This window comes from Schistosoma mansoni, chromosome 4 (assembly GCF_000237925.1).
Source record: "Schistosoma mansoni strain Puerto Rico chromosome 4, complete genome".
Taxonomy (NCBI): Eukaryota; Metazoa; Platyhelminthes; class Trematoda; order Strigeidida; family Schistosomatidae; genus Schistosoma; species Schistosoma mansoni.
Window position 1 is genome coordinate 1,532,904 of NC_031498.1, and position 22,163 is coordinate 1,555,066.

The 22,163-nt window shown below is 35.5% G+C and overlaps 2 protein-coding genes across 2 annotated transcripts in view; both read left to right on the forward strand.

The window, feature by feature from the left end:
- Smp_172640 (putative gtp-binding protein alpha subunit) overlaps positions 1-7,975 on the forward strand; it is a gene marked incomplete at both ends in the record, with an annotated part of 28,812 nt that extends 20,837 nt beyond the window's left edge. The window contains 5 exons of the mRNA XM_018796507.1: positions 1,424-1,512; positions 2,440-2,619; positions 4,417-5,033; positions 5,913-6,127; positions 7,820-7,975. Of these exons, the coding sequence (XP_018651642.1) occupies positions 1,424-1,512; positions 2,440-2,619; positions 4,417-5,033; positions 5,913-6,127; positions 7,820-7,975 (1,257 nt within the window). The remainder of the gene's footprint in view (positions 1-1,423; positions 1,513-2,439; positions 2,620-4,416; positions 5,034-5,912; positions 6,128-7,819) is intronic.
- A 4,666-nt stretch (positions 7,976-12,641) lies between these two features.
- The window catches only part of Smp_092390 (hypothetical protein), a gene marked incomplete at its 3' end in the record, with an annotated part of 31,648 nt that continues 22,126 nt past the window's right edge, over positions 12,642-22,163 (forward strand). Inside the window, exons 1-4 of the mRNA XM_018796508.1 lie at positions 12,642-12,686; positions 14,894-15,069; positions 16,238-16,322; positions 17,090-17,188. Coding sequence (XP_018651643.1) covers positions 15,041-15,069; positions 16,238-16,322; positions 17,090-17,188 — 213 coding nt within the window. The 5' untranslated portion in view covers positions 12,642-12,686; positions 14,894-15,040. The remainder of the gene's footprint in view (positions 12,687-14,893; positions 15,070-16,237; positions 16,323-17,089; positions 17,189-22,163) is intronic.

Consider the following 22,163-nt stretch of genomic DNA (forward strand, 5'->3'; position numbering starts at 1 on the left):
CAAGGTAGTGGCTAACAGGACTTAGTAGCTAAGTGGATAACGCGAGGGCGTTTGTAGTGAACATCAACTCTGGGGTGTAGGTATATCCAACTGAGGAGTCCCAAATAGGACGAAACGCGCATCCTGGATACACTACTAGCTACCATCCATCTTTGCTTATAATAACTATAATAGTTGACGAATAACAAGATACACGGGTATAATCGCTATCATCCGTGAGCTTTAATTTGCATTGATTCAACTAAAATGTCAAGTTTTAATGGTGTTAAGTAACACATAACAGTAGATAACGTTTTTTATTATAAATCTATGCAGTACTAAAACCATTGAGTAATGAGAAAACAACGTATATTGAAGATTCAAGTCATCGTTTAATCCCCCTCCAAAATTCGTAACTGCCTTTCAATACACTTTAGTGAAGAATATGATTTTCTGACTATAACTTTTATGGAAAGTTAACATATCTAATTTACATAATCCCAATCACGGAATGATCTTAGTTAAAACATTATTGAAAACTCTGAAGCACTAGAGGGCCGTTTTATGTTAGTGTAGGAGTTTTCAGCTGTACACATCCACGACTCTACGTCCGGGAATCGGATCCGAGAGCTTCAGTCTCGCGTATGAACACTTAACCTCTAGATCACTGAACTTGTATCCAACAATGTTAGTTTCTAACTCCAGTTCATTCACAATATTGCGCAACCCTCATTTCTGATTTGGGAAACAAACAACTGTACTTTACAATTACTGAATGCAGTTTCTTTTTTAAAGAATACAGAAAAATTTTCTAACTAACTTTAAATTCCTATGAAAATAATTTTTAAAGGCTTATTCCTTATCATTATATCAATACCGTTCTAACCTTTTGGATTCTGTATTACAACTATGTTAACCTTAAGTGAGAACAAAACAACATCATCTGACTTCAATGAGTATAAATTCTAGTTTTTGCAATGTTTTCAATTATATTCAAGAAGGTAATCATTTACCATTGTTTGTTTAAAAATATGAAGTTAGATTACCAAACTCACAACGTAATTTCACAGACTGAGACATTACCACTTCAATATTTGGGCAGTCACCCTCAAGATTGTAAACACGTCCTATTAACTAGCACAAAAATCAGTTCGAACAGAATTTTAATCCCGACTACTTCCAACTATCTAGTACCATAACATACTGCAGGTGACGTCAATTCACTTAGACTAGTGACCGCATCGTAATTGAATCCACAGAAGTTGATACATATGACATTGATCATTACTCAGTAATCAGTCAATTTCAAAATATAAACTATTCTACTTTAATCTAATTTCAAACTCAACTTATAAATGATTCTTGTTACAAATAGGAACGTTTTCTGGCAATAAGCTCATACTTAATTACACTTTAGATTTCTTTTTTCTCCCTTAATAAATAGGATATTTTGAGGTGTCGTAAAATGACTGACAATATAAATGAATTACAGTTTGATATTTCAACGGGTCGAAAATCATCTGTTCGATTTCAGTAAGTACGATATACAAACATAAAATTTATTTTTTAAACGTTTTAAGTTGATCTTTCGTTATATCGTTTGCCTGAGTGCCCTGTTTAATATATAACGTGATGATGCCTCCAATTATAGAGCAGTGAATTATCGATCGGACCAATGACACACGAAACCTGTATGGGCAGTCTAGAGTACTTGTCGGTCCTGCTGTCTGCCTAGCCCAGCTAGTTAAGTCCAGAACACCAATAACAGCCTCTGCAATATCAATCATTATTCTCAAACATACTGGGTTTATACACCAATCAAACAGACCACATCGTACGATAAAATAGAAAATAACATTTGTACAAGATTCAACTAAATGTGGCTGTGAATAGGGGGAACAGTAATTAGTAGACTGGGTATAACTCAAGAATGGTAAATCGTACAGTAATAATCCATGGGTCAAAATAAAGCTCATAATAAAAGAAACATGAATATGAATAGTTGATTTACTTAACAATTATACAATAGGAAATATACGCTTCATATTGGTCCATGAATAGTCCACAAAAGTTACCATTCATCATTCTCTTCAGGATATAACATTCCTTTTTTATCAATCTTTATAGTCAGTGTAATTTACGGGCATATATTATTGTGCAAAACATATAATCCAATGCAGTTCAGGTAAAAATAATAAATTATTCAGTTGGATTGATAGAAAGATATTTCAAATCTATAACAATACAGATAATCATACTTAATAGAAAACCATCTCAGGTGGTTAAGAGGAACAATGGCGATTAAACTTTTCATATTATTACTGAAAAAAGACGAAAGTAATAATAACTAGTTGCCATGACTACGCGCTACTGAGAGATATTAAGAAATATATCCACAAGTTAAGATACAGTAAGTATTTTTTTATACTCTTTATTTCATTATTTTGAAACTAAATAAAGCATAGTTGATGTTAGTGGACAACGAGGTGAACGAAAAAAATGGATTCAATTTTTTGATAATGTCACTGCGATTCTGTACCTTGTCGATTGTAGTGGCTTCGATCAAACGCTACTTGAAGATCATCGGCAAAATCGATTGATTGATTCATTAGAAGTATTCGAACAAGCATGGAATAATAAGTAAGTTCAGTTTTTTGACTGTACATAGTCAAATGATTTTGTTTAAATGTATATTCTAGAACTATGTATATCACATATTTCAGGATGGTTTTATCATGAGAACAGTAAAAACAAATATAAAATACCAGAAGGGGTTTTGTGGAGATTTTAGTAATTTTATAGAGTTGAGATCATGAGTCAATGGAAGCTAGACCACCATGGAAAACCAGGAAGCACTGGACGGCCGTTTCGTCCTATTATGGGACTCCTCATCAGTGCGCATCCACGATCCCACCCCGCGAGATTCCAACCCAGGACCTACCAGTCTTGCGCCGGAGCACTTAACCGATAGACCACTGAGTCGGCGTCCAACGGTGTTAATGTTTAACTTCAACCAATCCACAAAAATGAGCTACCATTCACCAATGTCTTCAGTGAGTTGATATCTCCCAACAGACCTGGTTGAACTCCACTGGTCACTGTTTCTCACTAGAACTCCAGGAAATACCTCATGGAGCCAGTCACTAGTGAGGAGTCCCATAATAGGAAGAAACGGCCGTCCAGTGCTTCCAGGTTTTCGATGATGGTCTAGCTTCAATTGACTTATGATCTCAACTCCATAAAATATAAAATACGTCGATTTCGTACTAAGAACATTAATAAACTTAATGAACAGTTGAAATGTTTATGAGGTATTTATTTTCTAACTGAACATATTTTTCATTAAACTTTTCTACCTTAGATATGTCTAAATTGAACTATTTCAAAAGACTTACAAATTAGTGCAATGCTAAGTAATGTTATGTTACTTACTTACGTTTGTTACTCCACGTGGAAAATCATAGGCCGTCCAACAGCATTCTCTATCGAACTATATATTTGACAGTTCTTTCCAGTTGTATGCAGTTGCTATTCATCCTTTTGACATCTACTTCCAATTCTCGGCGTAGTGTGTTCTTTGGTCATCCTTTTTTCGTTTCCTTCCAATATTTCAAGTTAGCGGTAATGCTGAGTAATGGAAAACTTAAATAAAAACACTACATTTATCAACATTTTTTCTTCATTGTCTATCCTTTGGAATAAACGAATAACAAATAGCTTAGAATTCATGAATGATGAATGGAAAGAAATTTGTTGTAACAGCTGAGCTGAAAAATATTCTATCAGTTGTCCTTTAAGTCCTTTATGTTTCCTCCAAATCTCAATTTCTTTCCGTTTTTTCAGTTCAATCTTCTTTAGACGGACATTCCAATTGACGTTGCATATTACTTATATCTGTCAATATAAGTAGCATGCGTCACATTTGTATTAAACAGAAATTTTATGACAATATCATATAATTGTTTATAAAGAAATTTTCACCATATTAAGATTTACATTATGGAGTTAAACTGTCATGATTGTTAGTATTATTCTAAGAAAACATACCGCATTAATTAGAAAAGTATACTTGCAGTTGATAAGTGTTTTCTTACTCATTTTTCGATATTTCCAACTCAGTTGATTTTTAAAGAAAGATGGATGGTGGCTATCGGTTGAGTCCCAAACACGCGTCTCGCCCCGTTCGGGACTCGTCAGCTGACTGTACCTGAATCCTTAAGTTGATGTTCTCACCAGGATTCGGATCTAGTACCGTTCAGTTTTAACGACATCGCATTATCTAATTAGCTACTGATTCCTAATTCCTACTGAATGTTTTATTTTTATCAAATCATCATGTACGTATCTTTATTTTATTCAGCAATCTAATGCACTCTATAAAACAGTAATACAATTTTCTTCATTAAAATACCTATTGTTCCTCCTCAAATTTTGTAGATATCTAAGAAAAGTTCCTATGATTGTGTTCTTGAATAAGATTGATCTTTTAGAAGAAAAAATATGTAATGGTCATAGAATAGATCATATACAGAATTTGGCTGAAGCATGGCTTCAATCTGCAAAGTGTTCACGGCACAAAACATTTAATGGTAATCGATCAAAAAAGAATAGTTCAACTCAGAAATCTCCACCATTACTGAAAACCGATTCCAATTCACCTTTTGAAAGACAAAGCATGTCATCAAATCTTATACAATCTTCTAAGCTATTTCCTTCAGCATCGATTGAGTATAATCAAGCCAATCGAAAATTTAGCAACACATTAGGAGGAGATTCATCGACAACTGATCACTCTTTGAATGATAATAATAACGATAATGATAACAATAATACTAATAATATATGGACTGATCAACCACAAATCAATAAACGATTTAGTAGTACAATATCATTACATTCATCATTTCGATTAAATAACTGCCCCGAGTACTGTTGTTCAGTAATTTCAATCCCTTGTAAACAACCATCAAGTGGTATGAGTAGTCGTTTATCATGTACTACACTTATTGCACGTCTAGTCGCTGATTCACCATATCAAAACTTCAAACCAACTGGTAGGTTATGTTTTAAGTATTAAATTTTGATGCCTTCATTTTGAATCAAATTTACTTAAATTATGTAAATACTTCACTAATAATAACAAAATTGTGATTGTAAAGTGTTTTGATATATATAGTTGAGATTGTGAGTCAATTGAAGCTAGACCACCATGAAAAACCTGGAAGCACTAGGTTCGAATTCCACGAACGGGATCGTGAACGCTCACTGCTGAGTAGTCCTATTCTAGGACGAAACTGCGGTTTAGTGCTTCTGTGTTAGATTTTTTAAACCACTGAGAAAGTCGCAGAATAGTTTTTGGGTACCTATGCAAAAGGAAAAGCCAGCAATGATAAGAATTAGGTTAAATTAAGAAATCATTATTGTATTTACTTAGTTACATAGATCGTTTGCTACGTTTTTTTATATATTTGCTGATTTTGATAATACTTTTATTACTTAGTAGATTTAATGTGTATGCAACCTAAACAGAATACTGAAGTGAAGGTGAGACTATAATTTATAGATGATCTTAGAGCGACGCTAAAGAGACCTTGAGGATGCTCACCTACTTACTTGGGCTAAATTAGGGTTATAAACCTGTGTGAAGAATAAGGATTATGATTTACAGTTGATGATGAAAGTCAGGAATTAGATTTAGGGTTTTCAATACGAAGTGACATCAGCTAAAATGCTAAAACGCTCTTTGATTGAATGGGTGGATGAATTTTGCGCCAAAACCCAAGACTCATTATCTTATATCTGATTGGCTCGTCCATAAATTATAGTTTCGACGCTTACTAAAATATACAGCCATTTTCTAACTACTTTATTTATTTATTATATGTAAACTTATTTACAAAAAGAAACGTCTGATCTTTTTACTATAATTATAGCTCAACAAAGGGCGGAATTTTTAACATGTCTTCTACCAACTACCAAACCAGTTAAATATCACCTTGACAACATTACCAGTTATCGTAAAAAAGGTAATAGTACTGATGTTGGAAATGAGGATGAAATTTCTAAACTATTCCCACAACAGCCTAAATTTATTATTAAACATCCTGAAACAGTTAGAACTGCATGTTATATTAAGCATTTATTTGAGGTACGTATTAGATATACATTGCTTTATGGTAATTCTATAACTTTATACTGTTTAATGGATGATAATTATTTGCTGAAGTACTCTATACTTGATTTTCCACAATACTGTTTAATTCTTTGTCTGTTTTTTTCAAGTCTACGATACTGAAACGATGGTAATCTCAGTTGATTCGAAGATAAAATGTTAGCATATTATATTATTCTTCCATGAGTAACAGAGAATTTATGGAAAGCATTCATTGAGATAATCCATATAATGAGTTTGAAAGCTTTCTTTGATTAAATCACAGTGTGGTGTGTGGTACATACGCAGTAGACATAAGTAGTAGATAATGCTATTCAGGAATAGAATTTCTAGTAGCAGAAGGTCAAGAAGATTGAGAAGGAAAGAACAGGAACAGAAAGCGATTGGTATGGAAACGAAAGGACAATAAAGTCTGAGACGATTGATTGACATTTACAAAAGAACAGTCAAGTTTGAGACGATTGGTATTTTGCAAATTAAGTTTTTACTGTATGATTCACAGATTTGATCAAGAGATTCTGTAATTTTGTGTTGAAATATATTCGATTGTCCCCACTTATGTTCTCGTTGACTATAACAGTATTGGTTACGCTTCTTGAATCTCAAACTCGAAACTCCAGTGATTTATATGAACATTTGCCAAGATTTCTGAATAAGTAATTCCACAGGTATTTCACCCTCAGTATAGAGGATGGATTATATATAATAATTACAATTACAGAGATTGAAATGTATATCATTCTTTATGCTTTGTCAAGCAAACTGGTTTGAGATTATTAAGGGAAATAATCAAAATTTAAAAAATTATCAAGGAGTAAATACGGTGTGAAAATAAAATCTACATTATAAACTCACTTGATCATATCTAACAGCTGGAAATTTTACCTGACAGTCTTTTACACTCATTTGTTTTCCAAATGTACTGATGAAACAGTAAACTGCAAGTTAATTATCAGAATATGTTCTTTCGACCAAAAGCGGTACCTATGATGTGTGCTAATGATATCGACAGATATAAGTAGTATGTACCATCCATCAAAAGTGAAATACCTGGAGGTAGAAGGTTTTAGAAGATCAAAGAAAAGAGAACGAGAACAAAGAAAGTTTGGTATGGGAACGAAAGAACAATGAAGTTTGAGACGATTGATTGACATTTCGCAAATGAATTATTTACTGTATGGTTCCCAGATTTTACTAAGAGATCCTTTGATTTTGCGTTTAGATACATTCGATTGTCCCCAATTGTGTTCTTGTTCACTACAGTAGTAAAATGTTTCCTTTTTAATATTTCAAACAATTTTACTTTGTAATTCATTACACCAAGATGTTTTATAGGACTATGAAAATTCACTTTTATCGATGTGGTGAATTAATAAGCATCGTGGATTGGTTGAAGTTGGAAATTAACACCGTTGGATGCCGGCTCAGTGGTCTAAAGGTTAAGTGCTCTGACGCGAAACTGGTAGGTCCTGAGTTGGAATCTCGCGAGGCGGGATCGTGGATGTGCACTGCTGAGGAGTCCCACAATAGGGCGAAACGGCCATCCAGTACTTCCAGGTTTTCCATGTTGGTCTTCACTTAACTCATTATTTCAACTATAAAAACACTGAAATCTCCACAAAACCCCTTCTGAAATAAAAATAACACATATTTATATTCTTTTTTTAGGAGCTGACAAAACGTGGTACAACTTCATTTTGTGAAAATCGAATATATTTATTTTATTATACATGTGCTGTGAACACTAACACAATGCATCATATCTTACAAGGTTGTCAACGATTTCTTATTCATGATCATCTTGAACGATATGGACTTCTGTGAGATCCGTTCTTTTTTCGTTTGCTGTTTATCCAATTAGAATTGCTGACCTTTTCGCTTTCAACGTTTCACTTCTCATCCCATATATTTACATTTTATAGACTGATGTTGTGTGTAATTATCTTTGATAGGATTTTTATTCCAAACGTTTTGTTCAAAATAGCCCAATTTAAATTCAATTCATCTTCCTGTAAAAAATGTATGATAATGTGTTCAGTATTACGTTAACTGATAGGATCATTATGTTGAATGAGCTGTAATCTCTTAATTTTACTTGGGTGTTAAATATACTCTTTTGATTTATGAGCTCCTTTTAACGATGGATAGTTAATGTAATGGACCAGTTAGTCTGCAGATATTTAGTTAAGTTTAATTCGGTTGAAAGTTGATTCATATTGCTCTTAAGTTATTGCATGTGACTTATAAAGAAATTCTTAAAACCGATGTTATTGTAGAACATCAACGTTGGTGTTCTATATCGAAATGATTGGAGGGGCCTACTAGAGTTAGACGAGAATGGTGACGAACCAACTAACGCTGAAGTCACACCTCGCGACCAGCACCTTATGTGGATTGCCCCCATCGACGTAACAAGGGACTATGGACGCTATGGAGACTGTACAACACAAAGGACGTTATTACAAGAATATATTAGTTAAGGTACAACCACGAAAGTACAGAAGCGAAAGTACGACCACTGCCGCGTGGGCCAGTCCATGGCGTGTAATTGATTGATGTGCGTTGACTATCCTTGACCTTGACAGGGATCAATGATCCGTTCGATATTCAGTGACCCTACATTATCCAGTGAAGTACATACTAGAATCAAACTTGAAGTGATTAACTGCAGCCTAGAATATAAGTATAGTTGATTTTATTATAAGGATGGGCTAAACGTTTTAGTAGTTTGATTTTAGAATTCCACACAACTATGAGTAGTCTAAGAGAATAAATAGGAGACTCATTATTTTTTCACAAATTAAAGCTACTCTTTGTAAGATCCATTTGGATGGTTTTATGTGTGAAAATTCCTCCATGAATACATTTGAAACTTGTTTTTATTGGATTCTTTAGTTGTACATTATGTTGGTCTTTTTGATGCTATTTGAGATGGCAATATCTTATTATAGTTTCCTCGTTTTTCTTTTGCCTTCACTGAGTTTCTATGTTTCTTCCTGAACTATATTTATGTTGTTTTAGTCGGCACTTCATCTTCGCGGCGGCCATTGTGATTGTTCCCTATATGAGTGTGTTGCTTAAGTTGACTGAGATTGTTCATTTTGATTGTGAACTGATGCACTTTTTCAGAATCGGAAACACTTTGTGTTACAAAGCAACATACTATTATCTTTTGAACGGAGTTTTACTTGATCTTTGCAAAAGGGATAGAATAACACGTATTTTCTGGTGCGCCTGTTAATTTTCTTATATTCCTTATCAATTTCTCTATTTATTGTAACTTAGATCGATTATTGAGGGAACAATTATTGGTTGACTAACTGAGCGGTAATATTTGTTTAGGTAATAAAGTAAATTGGTATTTATGATGAAATTTAGAACCGTTATTCCCATAACCCCCTTGTTTTGATTTCAATTGAGAATATCGCGTATCTAACAACCGAGACAGTTATTCCTCAGCCAAACATTAGTTTGGATTTTACATTCTTCACACCGAATAGCTGAAAATGCCATAATCATATGAGATAATTTTTTCAACCATGTAAAAATGACCCCTGAAAATTCATAGTAGCTTTTTATTAAGAATTCCATAGCATCATTGCTGGATAAACTCTTATTCTACTATCAATCGCCGTAAAAAAAATGCCTGACCTCAATGTCATTACTTTCGCGGGGAAGCAACTTGAGAGCACTCTTTTCTTGATTTTCTTTACCGATCTCTGGCTCACGGATCTTAATCTGCGCTTTCATCAGCAAGATAAAGAGGTGTACAAGAAATGAAGGGGATCCACTCAGGCCCCAGAACGATATCACGACGTTAGGGAAGTGGGTGGTTAGCAGTAAAATTAAATTTATCCTACCGAAATGTCATCTGATCAAGGGCGATGTGACAAAAACAACTTATATCTTTGACGGAAATGCTCTTGTGATTGTCTCCGAACAACGCGATCTAGGACTGCTAGACGTAGGTTATTTGGAAACCGAATAAAACCACACAGAAGATGTGGCCGACGCAACTCTTCTCATTATACAGAGAGTTTGTTGCTAACACCTTACTGTTGTTTTCAATGAATGGGAAATACTTGATGAATGTCTCGCAACCTGTCTACTATTATAATTATTACATATCGCCAGCCAATGGCCTTTCCGTTTCCCATCATATAAGGTTACTAGTTACTCTGTTTATTCATAATGTTAACGTATATAATTCATTATTGAATGGCTTTACTCTATTCTTCTGACCATCACCTCTATTTCATTTTAATACCAAACAACCTGTCGCCTTGTAATGTGAGAGCTGCTGGCTCCTCAAAAGCTATAAGCATGAGACAAACACATTTGTTACAATTTGAAGACATATAGACCCCCGAATAACTACAAAAATGATTAGAACTAGTCAAGTTGAATCGATAAACTACTGATTAATAACCATTTCTATGTCGTGAAGATCGTACCAAAACTGAAGGAAGTGAGTTCAAAAACTTTCTTAGTTTGCTTTAGGTTACCACAAAGATTTTTAATATTGGATATTAGATCTGTGGTTAGCAAAAACATGAAAATCGGTTTGCTCACTCTACAATTAAGCAGTCAAAGAGACCATTCTTTTACACCAATTGCAGAACACGAACTCGTTGAATTCCAAACCAAATTATGGAAGGGAGTGAATCTCAAATAATATAAGAATATCTGAACAAAGCAGAGGCCATAGAAAACTATTTTCAGATAGTTGTCCCTCAGGAGCCTCTTCTAGACAAAGCATCAGACTCAAATAGAATGTTACAAAATCGGCCCCTCATCGTGAACCTTAATCGAGTCGGCTTACTAAAGGCCCTAAGCACTTCAACAAGATCGAATGAACTACACCCTGATATCCTGAGGTGAATAGCACTATAAAATACTGCCTCACTGACCACAATATCCAATAGGTTGCTTGGCCAAGGTAAGTTACTTAGGGACTGAAAGGATGCAATCTGTTATATCGGTTGAATGCGTGCCATCCTTAATATATGAGTGATAAGACCGCCAATTAGAGAGGAGTGAATTTATCGATCGGATGATTGATACATAAAATTCGTATGAGCAGTCTTGAGCACTTATCAATCCTGCTATCTACCTAGCCCGGTCAGTTAAGTCCAGACCACCAATAAAAGCCTGTACAGTATAAATCATTATTCTCAAACATACCGGGTTTATATACTATACAAACTGACCACATCGTACCATAAAATAGAAGGTAACATATGTTTAAGATTTGGTCAAATGTGGCTGTGAATAGAGGGAACAGTAATTAATTGACTAGGGATAACTCAAGAATGGAAAATCGTATAATAATAGCCTATAGGTCAAAATAAAGTTTATAATAAGAGGAACGCGAATATGAATAGTTAAGTTACTTAAGACTAACACAATAGGAAATATACGCATCATATTGGTCCATAAATAGTTCTCAAAGTTACCATTCACGAATCTCCACGGGATATAACACAATCGTCAGTTCTATACATACGATAGGATCAACACAACATCCACCACAATAAATACCTGTCAGTCTCACTAGCGTTGTAGTTAAAATAGTGTGATGAGAGATTAAAAAGGTTATAATGACATTCGTGGAAATCGACAAGTTGTTGAATAGCGAACAACATGGTTTCACAAAAGGATTTTCTTGCAGGAGGGCAAAGGACAGAAGTCTTAGATAATGAATGTTTTCTATGTAAACTTGAGCAAAATAAGTGATAAGTCGCCGAAAAAAGACTACTCTTGGTACTAGAAAATCTACGGATTACCGGACCTCTCCTAAAGTGGATCAAGGATTTATTGGTTGGTCGTAGACAGAAAGTAAGAATAAATTACGAATTATCCTCCTGGAAACCAGTAGTCAATGGAGAACTGTAAAACTCTGTCACAGGCCCTTCGCATTATATTATCATTATTATTGTTAGCTTCGTTCAATATCATATTTTAAGTAGGACATAGAATTCTCAGCACAAAGTATTTTGACCGGTTTTCCTTTCTTAATTTTTAGTCGAACTTAGCAGTCCAAAATATCACTATCTGAATAGTGCACATTCTTTACGCTGTATATTGCCTGCAACCACGATATCTCTGATTGGCCACTGTAATTGTAAAGCGAAAATTTGAAAACTTTTCAGAAATGCACCTTCAGTCTTCAGCAATAAGAATAGGAGGTATATTGACCTATATTATTCTTCGGAGTTTGTTACACTGTGGAGATTCGGTCTCGTTTTGAATATATCAACAGAAGGTGCTGATAATATGAGTCATCAATTTTTGGAACCTGTTGCCCGAAGAATCGTTGTTAGCCTCTTCAACTGACTCCTTCCAAAGCAGGCTAGGCAATGATAGAAGCCTAATTAAAAAGATCTAACACATGCATTACGCCTTCCGTCCTCAGTATACAAATCTGAAAACTTGTTTCTGTGGTTTTCTTTATTGTTCCTGTTCAAGGTTATTAAGGCGGGGAGGTGAGTTTGAACTCTCCAAATGTTGTCGTTGGTCGCTTTTACAAATTAGTGTAAGTGCTTTATATATGGTCGCTGAGTTGTACACTGATCATTGCTTCCTTCGATAATTTCACTGACCCTGCTTGTTACATTCCACAGAATTTGGCGTGTCCCCATTCTAACTTTAAATCTTACCAAGACCAAAGGTTGAAAAGAATTCTGCTGAGATAGTTTCTCAGTTTCAATTGTATTAGCCTAATAATGTCTGCGGATACTTTACTTTCTTTCTGATGAGTAAATGTCAAACATAAACAGGTGGAGATTATAAGGGAACAGATAAGGGTAACCGACATCCTGTCTTCGCTTTCTTGGCCCTTTGTTTCCTCATTTATCCAGACATGATTTCTACTTTGCCTTGTTCCAACCCCACTTCAAGTATATATTTGGTTTGTTCGTTCCTTTTACTTTTGTGTGTAAACACTACTTCACACAAGTTCGTTTATAAATTTTCGTTATTCTGTTATGAATATCGGACGTATATTACCTAGGTTACAGAATAAGCAAGATATGATATCTGTTTACAATGAATCTATGGATGTACTCATAGAACTATAGTAACCTCTGCAGCAAACTTAAGCAATGTGCATGGGTAAAGAACAATACAGGTGAGCTGTATCAACTTGAACTATTCTCACCTGAGTCTCCCCGCTACTGTTGTGCGTAAAGCAGAATTCTCGTATTTTTAAATTGAAACATTTTTAAAGCAATCAGTCGGCCAATATGACGAACAGCTTTTACTTATCATACTTAGAACTCACAATATACGGGTCACCACCTGATAAAGTCTGACTATAGCTTCATTGAGAGGGTAGACAGCATAATGAATCCCTACAGTTATTAAGCCTGTGAATTATCGCTTCTATCAAAAGGTTTAGTGTGATAAGTCAAGTTTTTTGACCCTCCTCCACTTTTTTGTATTGTCACAAAGATCGTATAAGAGCGATTTAATAGCAGACGGCTCTCGATCTTCCACCTCAATTTATTCGTTGTTAGCCCTGTAAAACGCGTGATAATCACTAAAGTGCAGTTATTAATAAACATCTTTCTCATAACCCATCAATTTATTAAGAAAAGCTTAATGGTAACAGCTGTATCGCTATTTCAAACCATATTGTATACTGTTCCTATCTGTGATTTCAAAATTTGGTTCGTTAAAGCCCTCACTATGGGCCTCAGGCTATCTGATATTTTGTCCACTAATTTTAATTCTCAAGAGATAGAAACAACTAAAGTACTTTTTTTTTCCTGGGTTATTGGTCGTTCAACATATTTTTAAAAAGAAACTCGCTGAACAAGTTCCATTTAGATCTTGCGATCATTATATTTTAGTAATTTTGGCAATCACAACAGGTGAGAGAGCATCTTGTCCTGAATTAGAACATTTTATCGTCATAAACGATAATGTTCTTTGCGTGACATTTTCAATTTCGTATGTTATTGACACAAGACTGAATAGTTCGATCTGTTTGCATCGGTGATGAAATGGACAATTGGTCGCTAGTTTTTGACGTTTTATAAATGACCTTATTAAGTCGAGTGATATTTTAAAAAAGATTATTCATAATAAATTACTCAGTACTTTTTAGAAAATAGAGTAGCGTCGAAAGAGATTAACTATGCTCTATCAAGTCGTTAGTTGCATGTGAAAGTTCGTATGTCCTGTCAGTTACATATAAATGTTCGGTCTTTGCTGACTTCAAACCACCCAATAAACTTCCACATATCATATCGCTGTTTAGTATAAACGACATCTTAGTCAAAAAATAGTTCACTTATGCAAATAAACAACTTCCTAATTATTCTTAACCGAATAGGACAGGACAACTCCAAGCTTTTCAGCTGTAAATAATAGAGATTGGAGTAGGTGAGTGTCTACTATTTCACTTACAACTAAGATACCAATTGACTTACAAACAACAATGTCGTTATTCGAATGACTTTAATAATCTAGAAGTGCTGGCATGTTGTAGGGATATAATCAAAAGAACGGTTGAGTCTTACCTCAGTAGTTTGATAAGGCAAATTGCTTAATCATGATTTATTCTCCAGGGACTTCTCACCTTAGCAGTTGTAAACCATTGCAAGCAATAAGGTAAAATAACAGTTTTTCACTAATAAACGAATTCGCGTTCTACATTGGTTTATTATTTCTTATCCAGTCGGTGATGTATGGTCATAATTATGATGAAACTTTGTAATAAATTTACTTTACAAACAGAGTGTATTACATGCAACCTATCTGGAAAACTTCGTCCGAATTTCTCTCCAACGGATGCTGATTGGCTAGTGAACATTAAACTGAAATTTTGTTTTGGAAAAATTTACACATTTAACGTTTCCGCGTATCTGTTTAACCGAACTTCCTATGGCTTTCCTTATCGGTGGCATAGAAGGGTGAGTACGTAATTGTTTCTCGCTCTCTGAATTCTATGTAAAACACGTGTCTTGAATGTAGGTTTTTTTAACTTGCTTACTGAATCCTTAGGTTTGTGAAAAATCACAACCCTCGTGGGTTGCGGTGAAATTCATTGGACGTTTCTTGGTTGATATTATTTTCATCGGGTTAGTTACACAATAGGATAGTAAAATGTTATAGCTTACTTTCGGTTGACGTTCCGTTTCACATCTTTTTGGCAACACTAAACTTTAAATTTCTAACTTACTTAGGCTGCCTTACCTTCGCATTCTGAAAAGTTCAAACTTACATAAACTGTGTAATCAGGTAATATCATTATGCCTCGCTAAGTAGATTTTCTTTATAATCTAATGCAGAAATACGAACATGGTTGTAATATGTTCTAAATATATATTGTAACCATTTATACTGTTATTATCACCTTAGGTGAGTGTGTGTGCAACAACTGTCTTTCTCGGCTTATAAGTACAACCTTTTCAACTAAATATTACACTTGAGTGTAATAGCCCATAATAAGGGGTACAACTAAACTTGACTAATAATAAAGATTTTAGGCTTGTAAAATTAACGAAACACTATTCTGGGAAGAGCGGCATTGTAGCGCGCTGGGTTAAATCTTGAAAAAAGTTGAAAAAGTCATTCATTTCTCAATTATCAACCTCCATCTGATAGATTCAAATTCTATTATGAATGCAATAACTCCGAAGCTGTGACTCGCAGCTTTTGGCAGGTTGACTACAATAATACGGATCCAAAAATTAATTTCCATGCTTTTAGCACTTCAGCTATTGATCGTTAGTGGGCTCAAAATTGATCATTAAATTACTACGTCATCTCTGTGAACTTAGGTGTGGGTGATTAATGAGTGCATATTTAATATTAGTTTATATATCAACTTTTAAAGATCCTATTTCAAGGTCATTAAACACTCCTATAACACCTCTTAACAATAATACGTTTGTAAGCTTTGTTGAAAGGCTTAACATTTCCACGCTTATTGACTCCATTTAGCCAAAAATCCTTTTTTATTTATCATTTTTATTTCCTTCTGTGCTATAATATATCAACCTGAACTGATATACTATTTTACAATGTTTTACTTTATCTTAATGTGGTGATCCATTCATTATTCTTTACTATGCGTAGAGGTGCTACGATTTCTCGAATGGTTTTACTGGACTCCTCAGGAAATCAGTTAGGTTATAGTGAAGGACCTCCCACAAATCCATGGGTAAGTTATTTTATAATTCTCGCATACATCTCTTTTTAACTAGCATGCTTAAATTTTATTTGGAATCTCTTCTATAAGCTTTTACTACGTAGAGGTCACAAAACGTCAGAAAATTTAAAAAAAAACTACTTTTTTCACTCATTAGGATAATACAAATATATTACCTTTATTTATATCTTAGTTTTGTTGAGAATGTATTCTAGAATTTAGTTCCATTGAATCGATTTTATCTGTCCTAGTTTGATTTGGGTTAACAGACCATTAAAAGCTGTTGAGCTATTTCATCTTAGTATTGGACTCCTCAACACTGCGAAGCACATCCTAGAGACCAAAACCAGGACTTTAAGATTTTGTGGTTAATACCTACTCATCCAAACCACCGGTTCAGTGGTGCGATTTTAACTTCAATCAATTAGCTATATAACGTGACTGTCAACTAATCCTATTTCAAATAATTGTTTTGCCCCTAACACACCTGAACTCCAGTAGTTATGGCTTCTTACTAGAACTTCAGGAGTGTCTTGAAGTCATTAGTTGGTTGATTATTATAGTTTGGTTCAAAAGGTTTTGTAGAGATTGCCTCAATTTGTAGGTTGTATTCGTTAGTTCTAAAAAATCTCCCACTAGAAATAAGCAACTGTCCACTAATCCCTGACTTTTTTATGATACCTCAGTTGAGATTATTCTATAACAAATACAACGTTCATTAATTGTTTGTATTCCGGAAAGTGCAGCGATTTATATTCTTTAATTTCTAAAATTATTAGTTACTAGGTTTAGAAGAAGCTGCTGAACGTATTTTGAATCTCGTAAAAGATGTATTAATCAATTCTAACCGACAACCAACAGAAACACTTGCCCGTCTAGTAAGTATTTCTCCGAAAATATATATATTGTTACTCGATTTTCTTAATATAACCTTTATGAACCATTTTGTTAATGAGTTTGAATGAGTTGACTGTGTAATTTAAAACTCTTTCATATAAATTCGAGTCAGCTGTTCAAGTAACTATGTATATGACAAATTATGATACTCTACTGTTGTGTTTTCTTATTTTGATGACTTTTCTACCCCTGATTTAAAAATAGCACCAATGGCTTCGTTAAATGCTGTATGCTTAGAGAGATATGATACGTGTTCGTGAATTTGTAGCTCATTCACTTTTCACTGTTTAATATGTATATGATATCAAGCATTTCCAGGTATTTTCCTGTCCATTTAGTGGGTGATTGCTATATATCAAAGTATAATTTTGACAGAGGATTTTGTTTCAAGATCTACCTTTCACCTTATTTGCTTCTTTCATCATCTAATTTGGGATGGGCTATAGTTTCATACTCTTAGAAGACCTCTGTGGATAGCTTTAGATGACTAAAATGAAACCCTTAGTGAAAATTATTCTGTTATATACAGCTTTCACCTGCTAAATGAACTTGAAAGTGCTCGAAAATGTCGGATATTGTACTTCCATTAAACATTAAGAAAGTATGGTTAGGTTCACATATTTGAACACAGTTAAAATTTCTTGGCACAACGACTAAGAATAAAATTAAAATAATATATTCTTTCACACAAATTTAATAAACCAAATTTAGTATTTAGAATCGATGAGAACGTGCAAAGTAGATCAATATCGATGTATGGTCAACTTTCTAACACATTTTCGTTTGACCTTCAATCCATCTTTACTGTAATTTGTTGTTATAATTGTATTTGCTGCTAAACGAACCAGCTACTCCTATTGCTTATTCTTATACGATGACACTCGACAAGACCCAAAAATCAGAACACGTTGAACAGGAATGAAATTGTATTCAAAATAACAATGGTGAGTGGACAGCAATCAATGGTTAGAAAAACGTTCGTATATCTATACTATATACATAAGAAACTTCTAGATTTCTCTCCAATACTTTGCAAGGGCTGATTGGTTTGGAATTAGCCAATCAGCGCGCACCATCACGGTCTTGCAAATAACATGCCTTAATCCGGTTTAATTTCCCCTAACATTTGTGTACAGTAATATTTACTCGGTCCATACATTTGGATGAATAACATAAGTCACGTAGGTTTTTTTAAACAAATGTTTTTGTCACCCTTAATCAAAAAATCTTAATCCCATTTTTATTTCAATCCGTTTCGTCCAATGAAATTCCTAGTTGTAAATGCGTTATAATTAGTTATGTAATTCTTGAAATTCTTATAAAAGCTCTGTACTTATCGATATAGAAAATTTTCTTCACAATATGAACGTCAGTAACGTGCAAATTACAGGCTCTGTTGTTCCTCACGTAGTCACAGAAACGGAAAACGTATTTTTGAATACATTGTATCTTGTAGCGTCCCCATCACTGCAAGCGTTAAAGAGCGCCATTAGAACTTATGAAATAGCAACGTACTGCCATTATGCGGTGAGAGATTCTCATTTCCATGGAGATCGGAAGCCGTATATTAAATTTGTATGTTGGAGAAAGGGCTATAAAACACCTAGCGGTTCTTCGCAGCCGATTAGACGAAGGAGGTAATTTGATTAGTGTTATTATATTGTTCATTGAGGACTTCAATGGACACTCAACGTCCGGCCTTCATCTTTTGTAAGTTTCTTGAAGGTTATTGGACTGTTGTTCGTGGGAATGGGCATCACAATCACAAGTGCAATTCCCTGAGGTACGACTGTAATACTTGGATGCGCCGATTAACGGCGGCGGAATTGGAAACAGTGAAGCCACTGTTGATATCTGGAACATCAGCATTCAATGTTATACACTACGCATATCAATCCTATGGGAAACGTCTTAATGCTCAAGATGTTTTCAATATGCATCACAAAGTGTCCTCACAGGCCAACCTTCCTGGTAAGCAATGTGCATATTTATACTATTAACTGTAGGTGATTACGGTAAATTGAAAAATCACATAACGTCACTCGGTGGCCGTTGTGATTATCAATTTGATGCAGATCATAGTCTGTCGTACTTCTTCTTCGCTACAGCAGACCAGATTAATCTGTGCAATAGATTTTTAGATGTTGGTTTTGATGGAACATACGAAACCAATAATGAAAATATGTTTCTGTATCACGTGGTGGCTCTGGATATGAATTTCATGGCAATACCTGTTTGTATTGCATTTAGAAGTCGCGAAACATCGACTTTGCTGTCCAGTTTCCTCTCGTTCTTCCGCCAATTGAGTAACAATAGAGAGGTTATCGGTATTGTTACCGATGATTCACCTGTTATAGCTGCTGTCATAACGCAGGTGTATCCGAATTCACACCACCTTTTGTACTGCGTGCACCTGCTTCGAAATGTCATCAAGAGGGTAAGCTTTCCTTTCTTTAGAATTAACCCATTCATCGTATTCGTATAGGCTACGATCTGATCTTCTTCAAATATTCTACCGTCTTATGCTAACAAGAAATGTGGAAAGGTAAATCGAAATATGCTTTACAATGTTTTGTAGCTTCCAACGGTATGTGTCATTTATCGAAGCAGCAGACGGAAATTTCTACCAATATTTGAGAGATCAGTTGTTGTCCAAAAAGCACAAGTGGTCGAACGCTTTTAGACCAACTGCAATGCTGCTAGATCAAAGCAATACAAATTTCGTTGAGACGACCCATCCAATTTTAAAGTTGCATAAGCTGAACAGAAACACACCCGTGTTCAGATCGATATTCAGTGTTCTGCTTCGCACTGGATATTGGATAGAAGCTAGAGTTCAAAAGTACTCCACTGAATGCCGTAGCAGAGCTGTGCTGGGTCGCGATCCACAACTACGTCGTCTTCAGGAAACACTTACACCTGCTGCATGTTAACTGCTGAAGCGGCACTTGCGTGTTCCTGTTACTGACTTCGTATTGTCGGGGGAGTTCTTCACGGCCGTTGATACTACAGGAACTTACACAGTCTCCAGAAATCCTATTAGTTGTTCCTGTATCTTTTATGTAGAACACAGAGTCGTATTGTGGTGTAGTCTACTTATATCTATATAAGTAGTATATGGTGTTGGTCAGACATAGAATGTATTTTGCCAGAAGACCGATGTGCAAAGAACTGAAATGAAGCGCAATCGTTTGGAAAATGCATGAGCAATGAAATTAGAGAAGAAACAGAGAAGATTGAAACAATTGGTTGTTAATTTGCAAATTGACTGTTCATTGTTTGGTTATCAGAATTTACTGAGATAGTCTGTAATGTTTGCTTAAATACATTCGATTGTCCCCAGTCGTGTTCTGTTCACTACATTTGGTGTCGCTGCCAACCAGAAGGAGGAAGGGTGCTGTTCTGCGGACGCCGCTGCGGGTCTGGAGTGGAGGTGCTAGTTGGGGCAGTCTGGTGAGGAGAGGTGGCGTCGAGTGGAGTGTTCTGGCGGGGCGGCGTTGGCTGTAGCGGGTGCTGTCGACGGAGAGGAGCAGTGGGACGTGCGGCTGCTGGGCGGACATCAGATGTAGATGGCTCAGCAGGCCGGTGGAGTACGGGTGTTGAACGTCCCAGGTGCCGGGTGGATGCGGATGTTGGTGCCCCGGCAGGTCGACGGAGCTATGGAGGTCAGCGCGCCGCAGACTCGACATTCTGACGGAGAGTTTGGCACAGACTGCAGTGAAAGAAGATAGTGGCATGGCGAGCAGAACCACCGCATGGTCGAATGCTTTAAAGGGGGGACGAGTGTGGTGTAGTCTACTTATATCTATATAAGTAGTATATGGTGTTGGTCAGACATAGAATGTATTTTGCCAGAAGACCGATGTGCAAAGAACTGAAATGAAGCGCAATCGTTTGGAAAATGCATGAGCAATGAAATTAGAGAAGAAACAGAGAAGATTGAAACAATTGGTTGTTAATTTGCAAATTGACTGTTCATTGTTTGGTTATCAGAATTTACTGAGATAGTCTGTAATGTTTGCTTAAATACATTCGATTGTCCCCAGTCGTGTTCTGTTCACTACAGTATGTCGTCACATCTTGGCATATTATTCTCACGCTAACGTCGAAATTCACAGAGAAAGCATTGGTGACGGCTGCATTCCAACAGCTACGTAACCAGAGTAACGATTGACAATGAGTTACAGGTACAAGTCAGGCAGACAAACGTCCTAACATCAATTCACGGCTTATGTCCACGAAACAGTGTACGGCTGTCCATAACTGTGCTCATCAGTTGCTTTACGATGGATTACCTTCTACTACCATCACAATGCCCATCGTCCGAAACACCTCAGGCACCAACCATCAACAGAACGTAGATTTGGATGCAACCTTAAGTGATAACGAGATTGAAGTACTGTCTATGAACTCAGAAGAGTTTACGGACCGAGACAATGAGGAAGACGAACGTGCGCACAATGACCGACTGTGTGATATTTGCCATCTACGTCAGCCGCCCAGTGAAATAGCTGATGAAAGTGCTTGGATTTTTTGTCCATGCAACGCTATGTTTCATTCGTTCTGTGCCTACAACCCATCAGAAGTATCACCTCGGTTCAACTGTCCCATGTGCGGCGCTGTCACAGACTCATAGTGTCTCATAGAGTTATTGATCAGGACCTAAGGACCTGTGAAGAGACCGAGTAAAGGCCCTTTTCAAAGCAACCCACAATTTAATTTAAATTTTGTTTGAATTTCTTGTTTCCATTTTAAGGAGGAGTCATGAAACTATCAATAATTCATTTTACATTCATATGATTTGGTTAATAGGTACAGTAGAGAAATGTAGTAAGATCAGTTCACTAGTACAACAAGATCATTTCTATTGCAAAGGTCAAGTAAACAGACACTGATCAGTGGTCATCGATGTTCACTTTATTATTATTGATCTAGAAAAAAGTTTACAGCTTTATT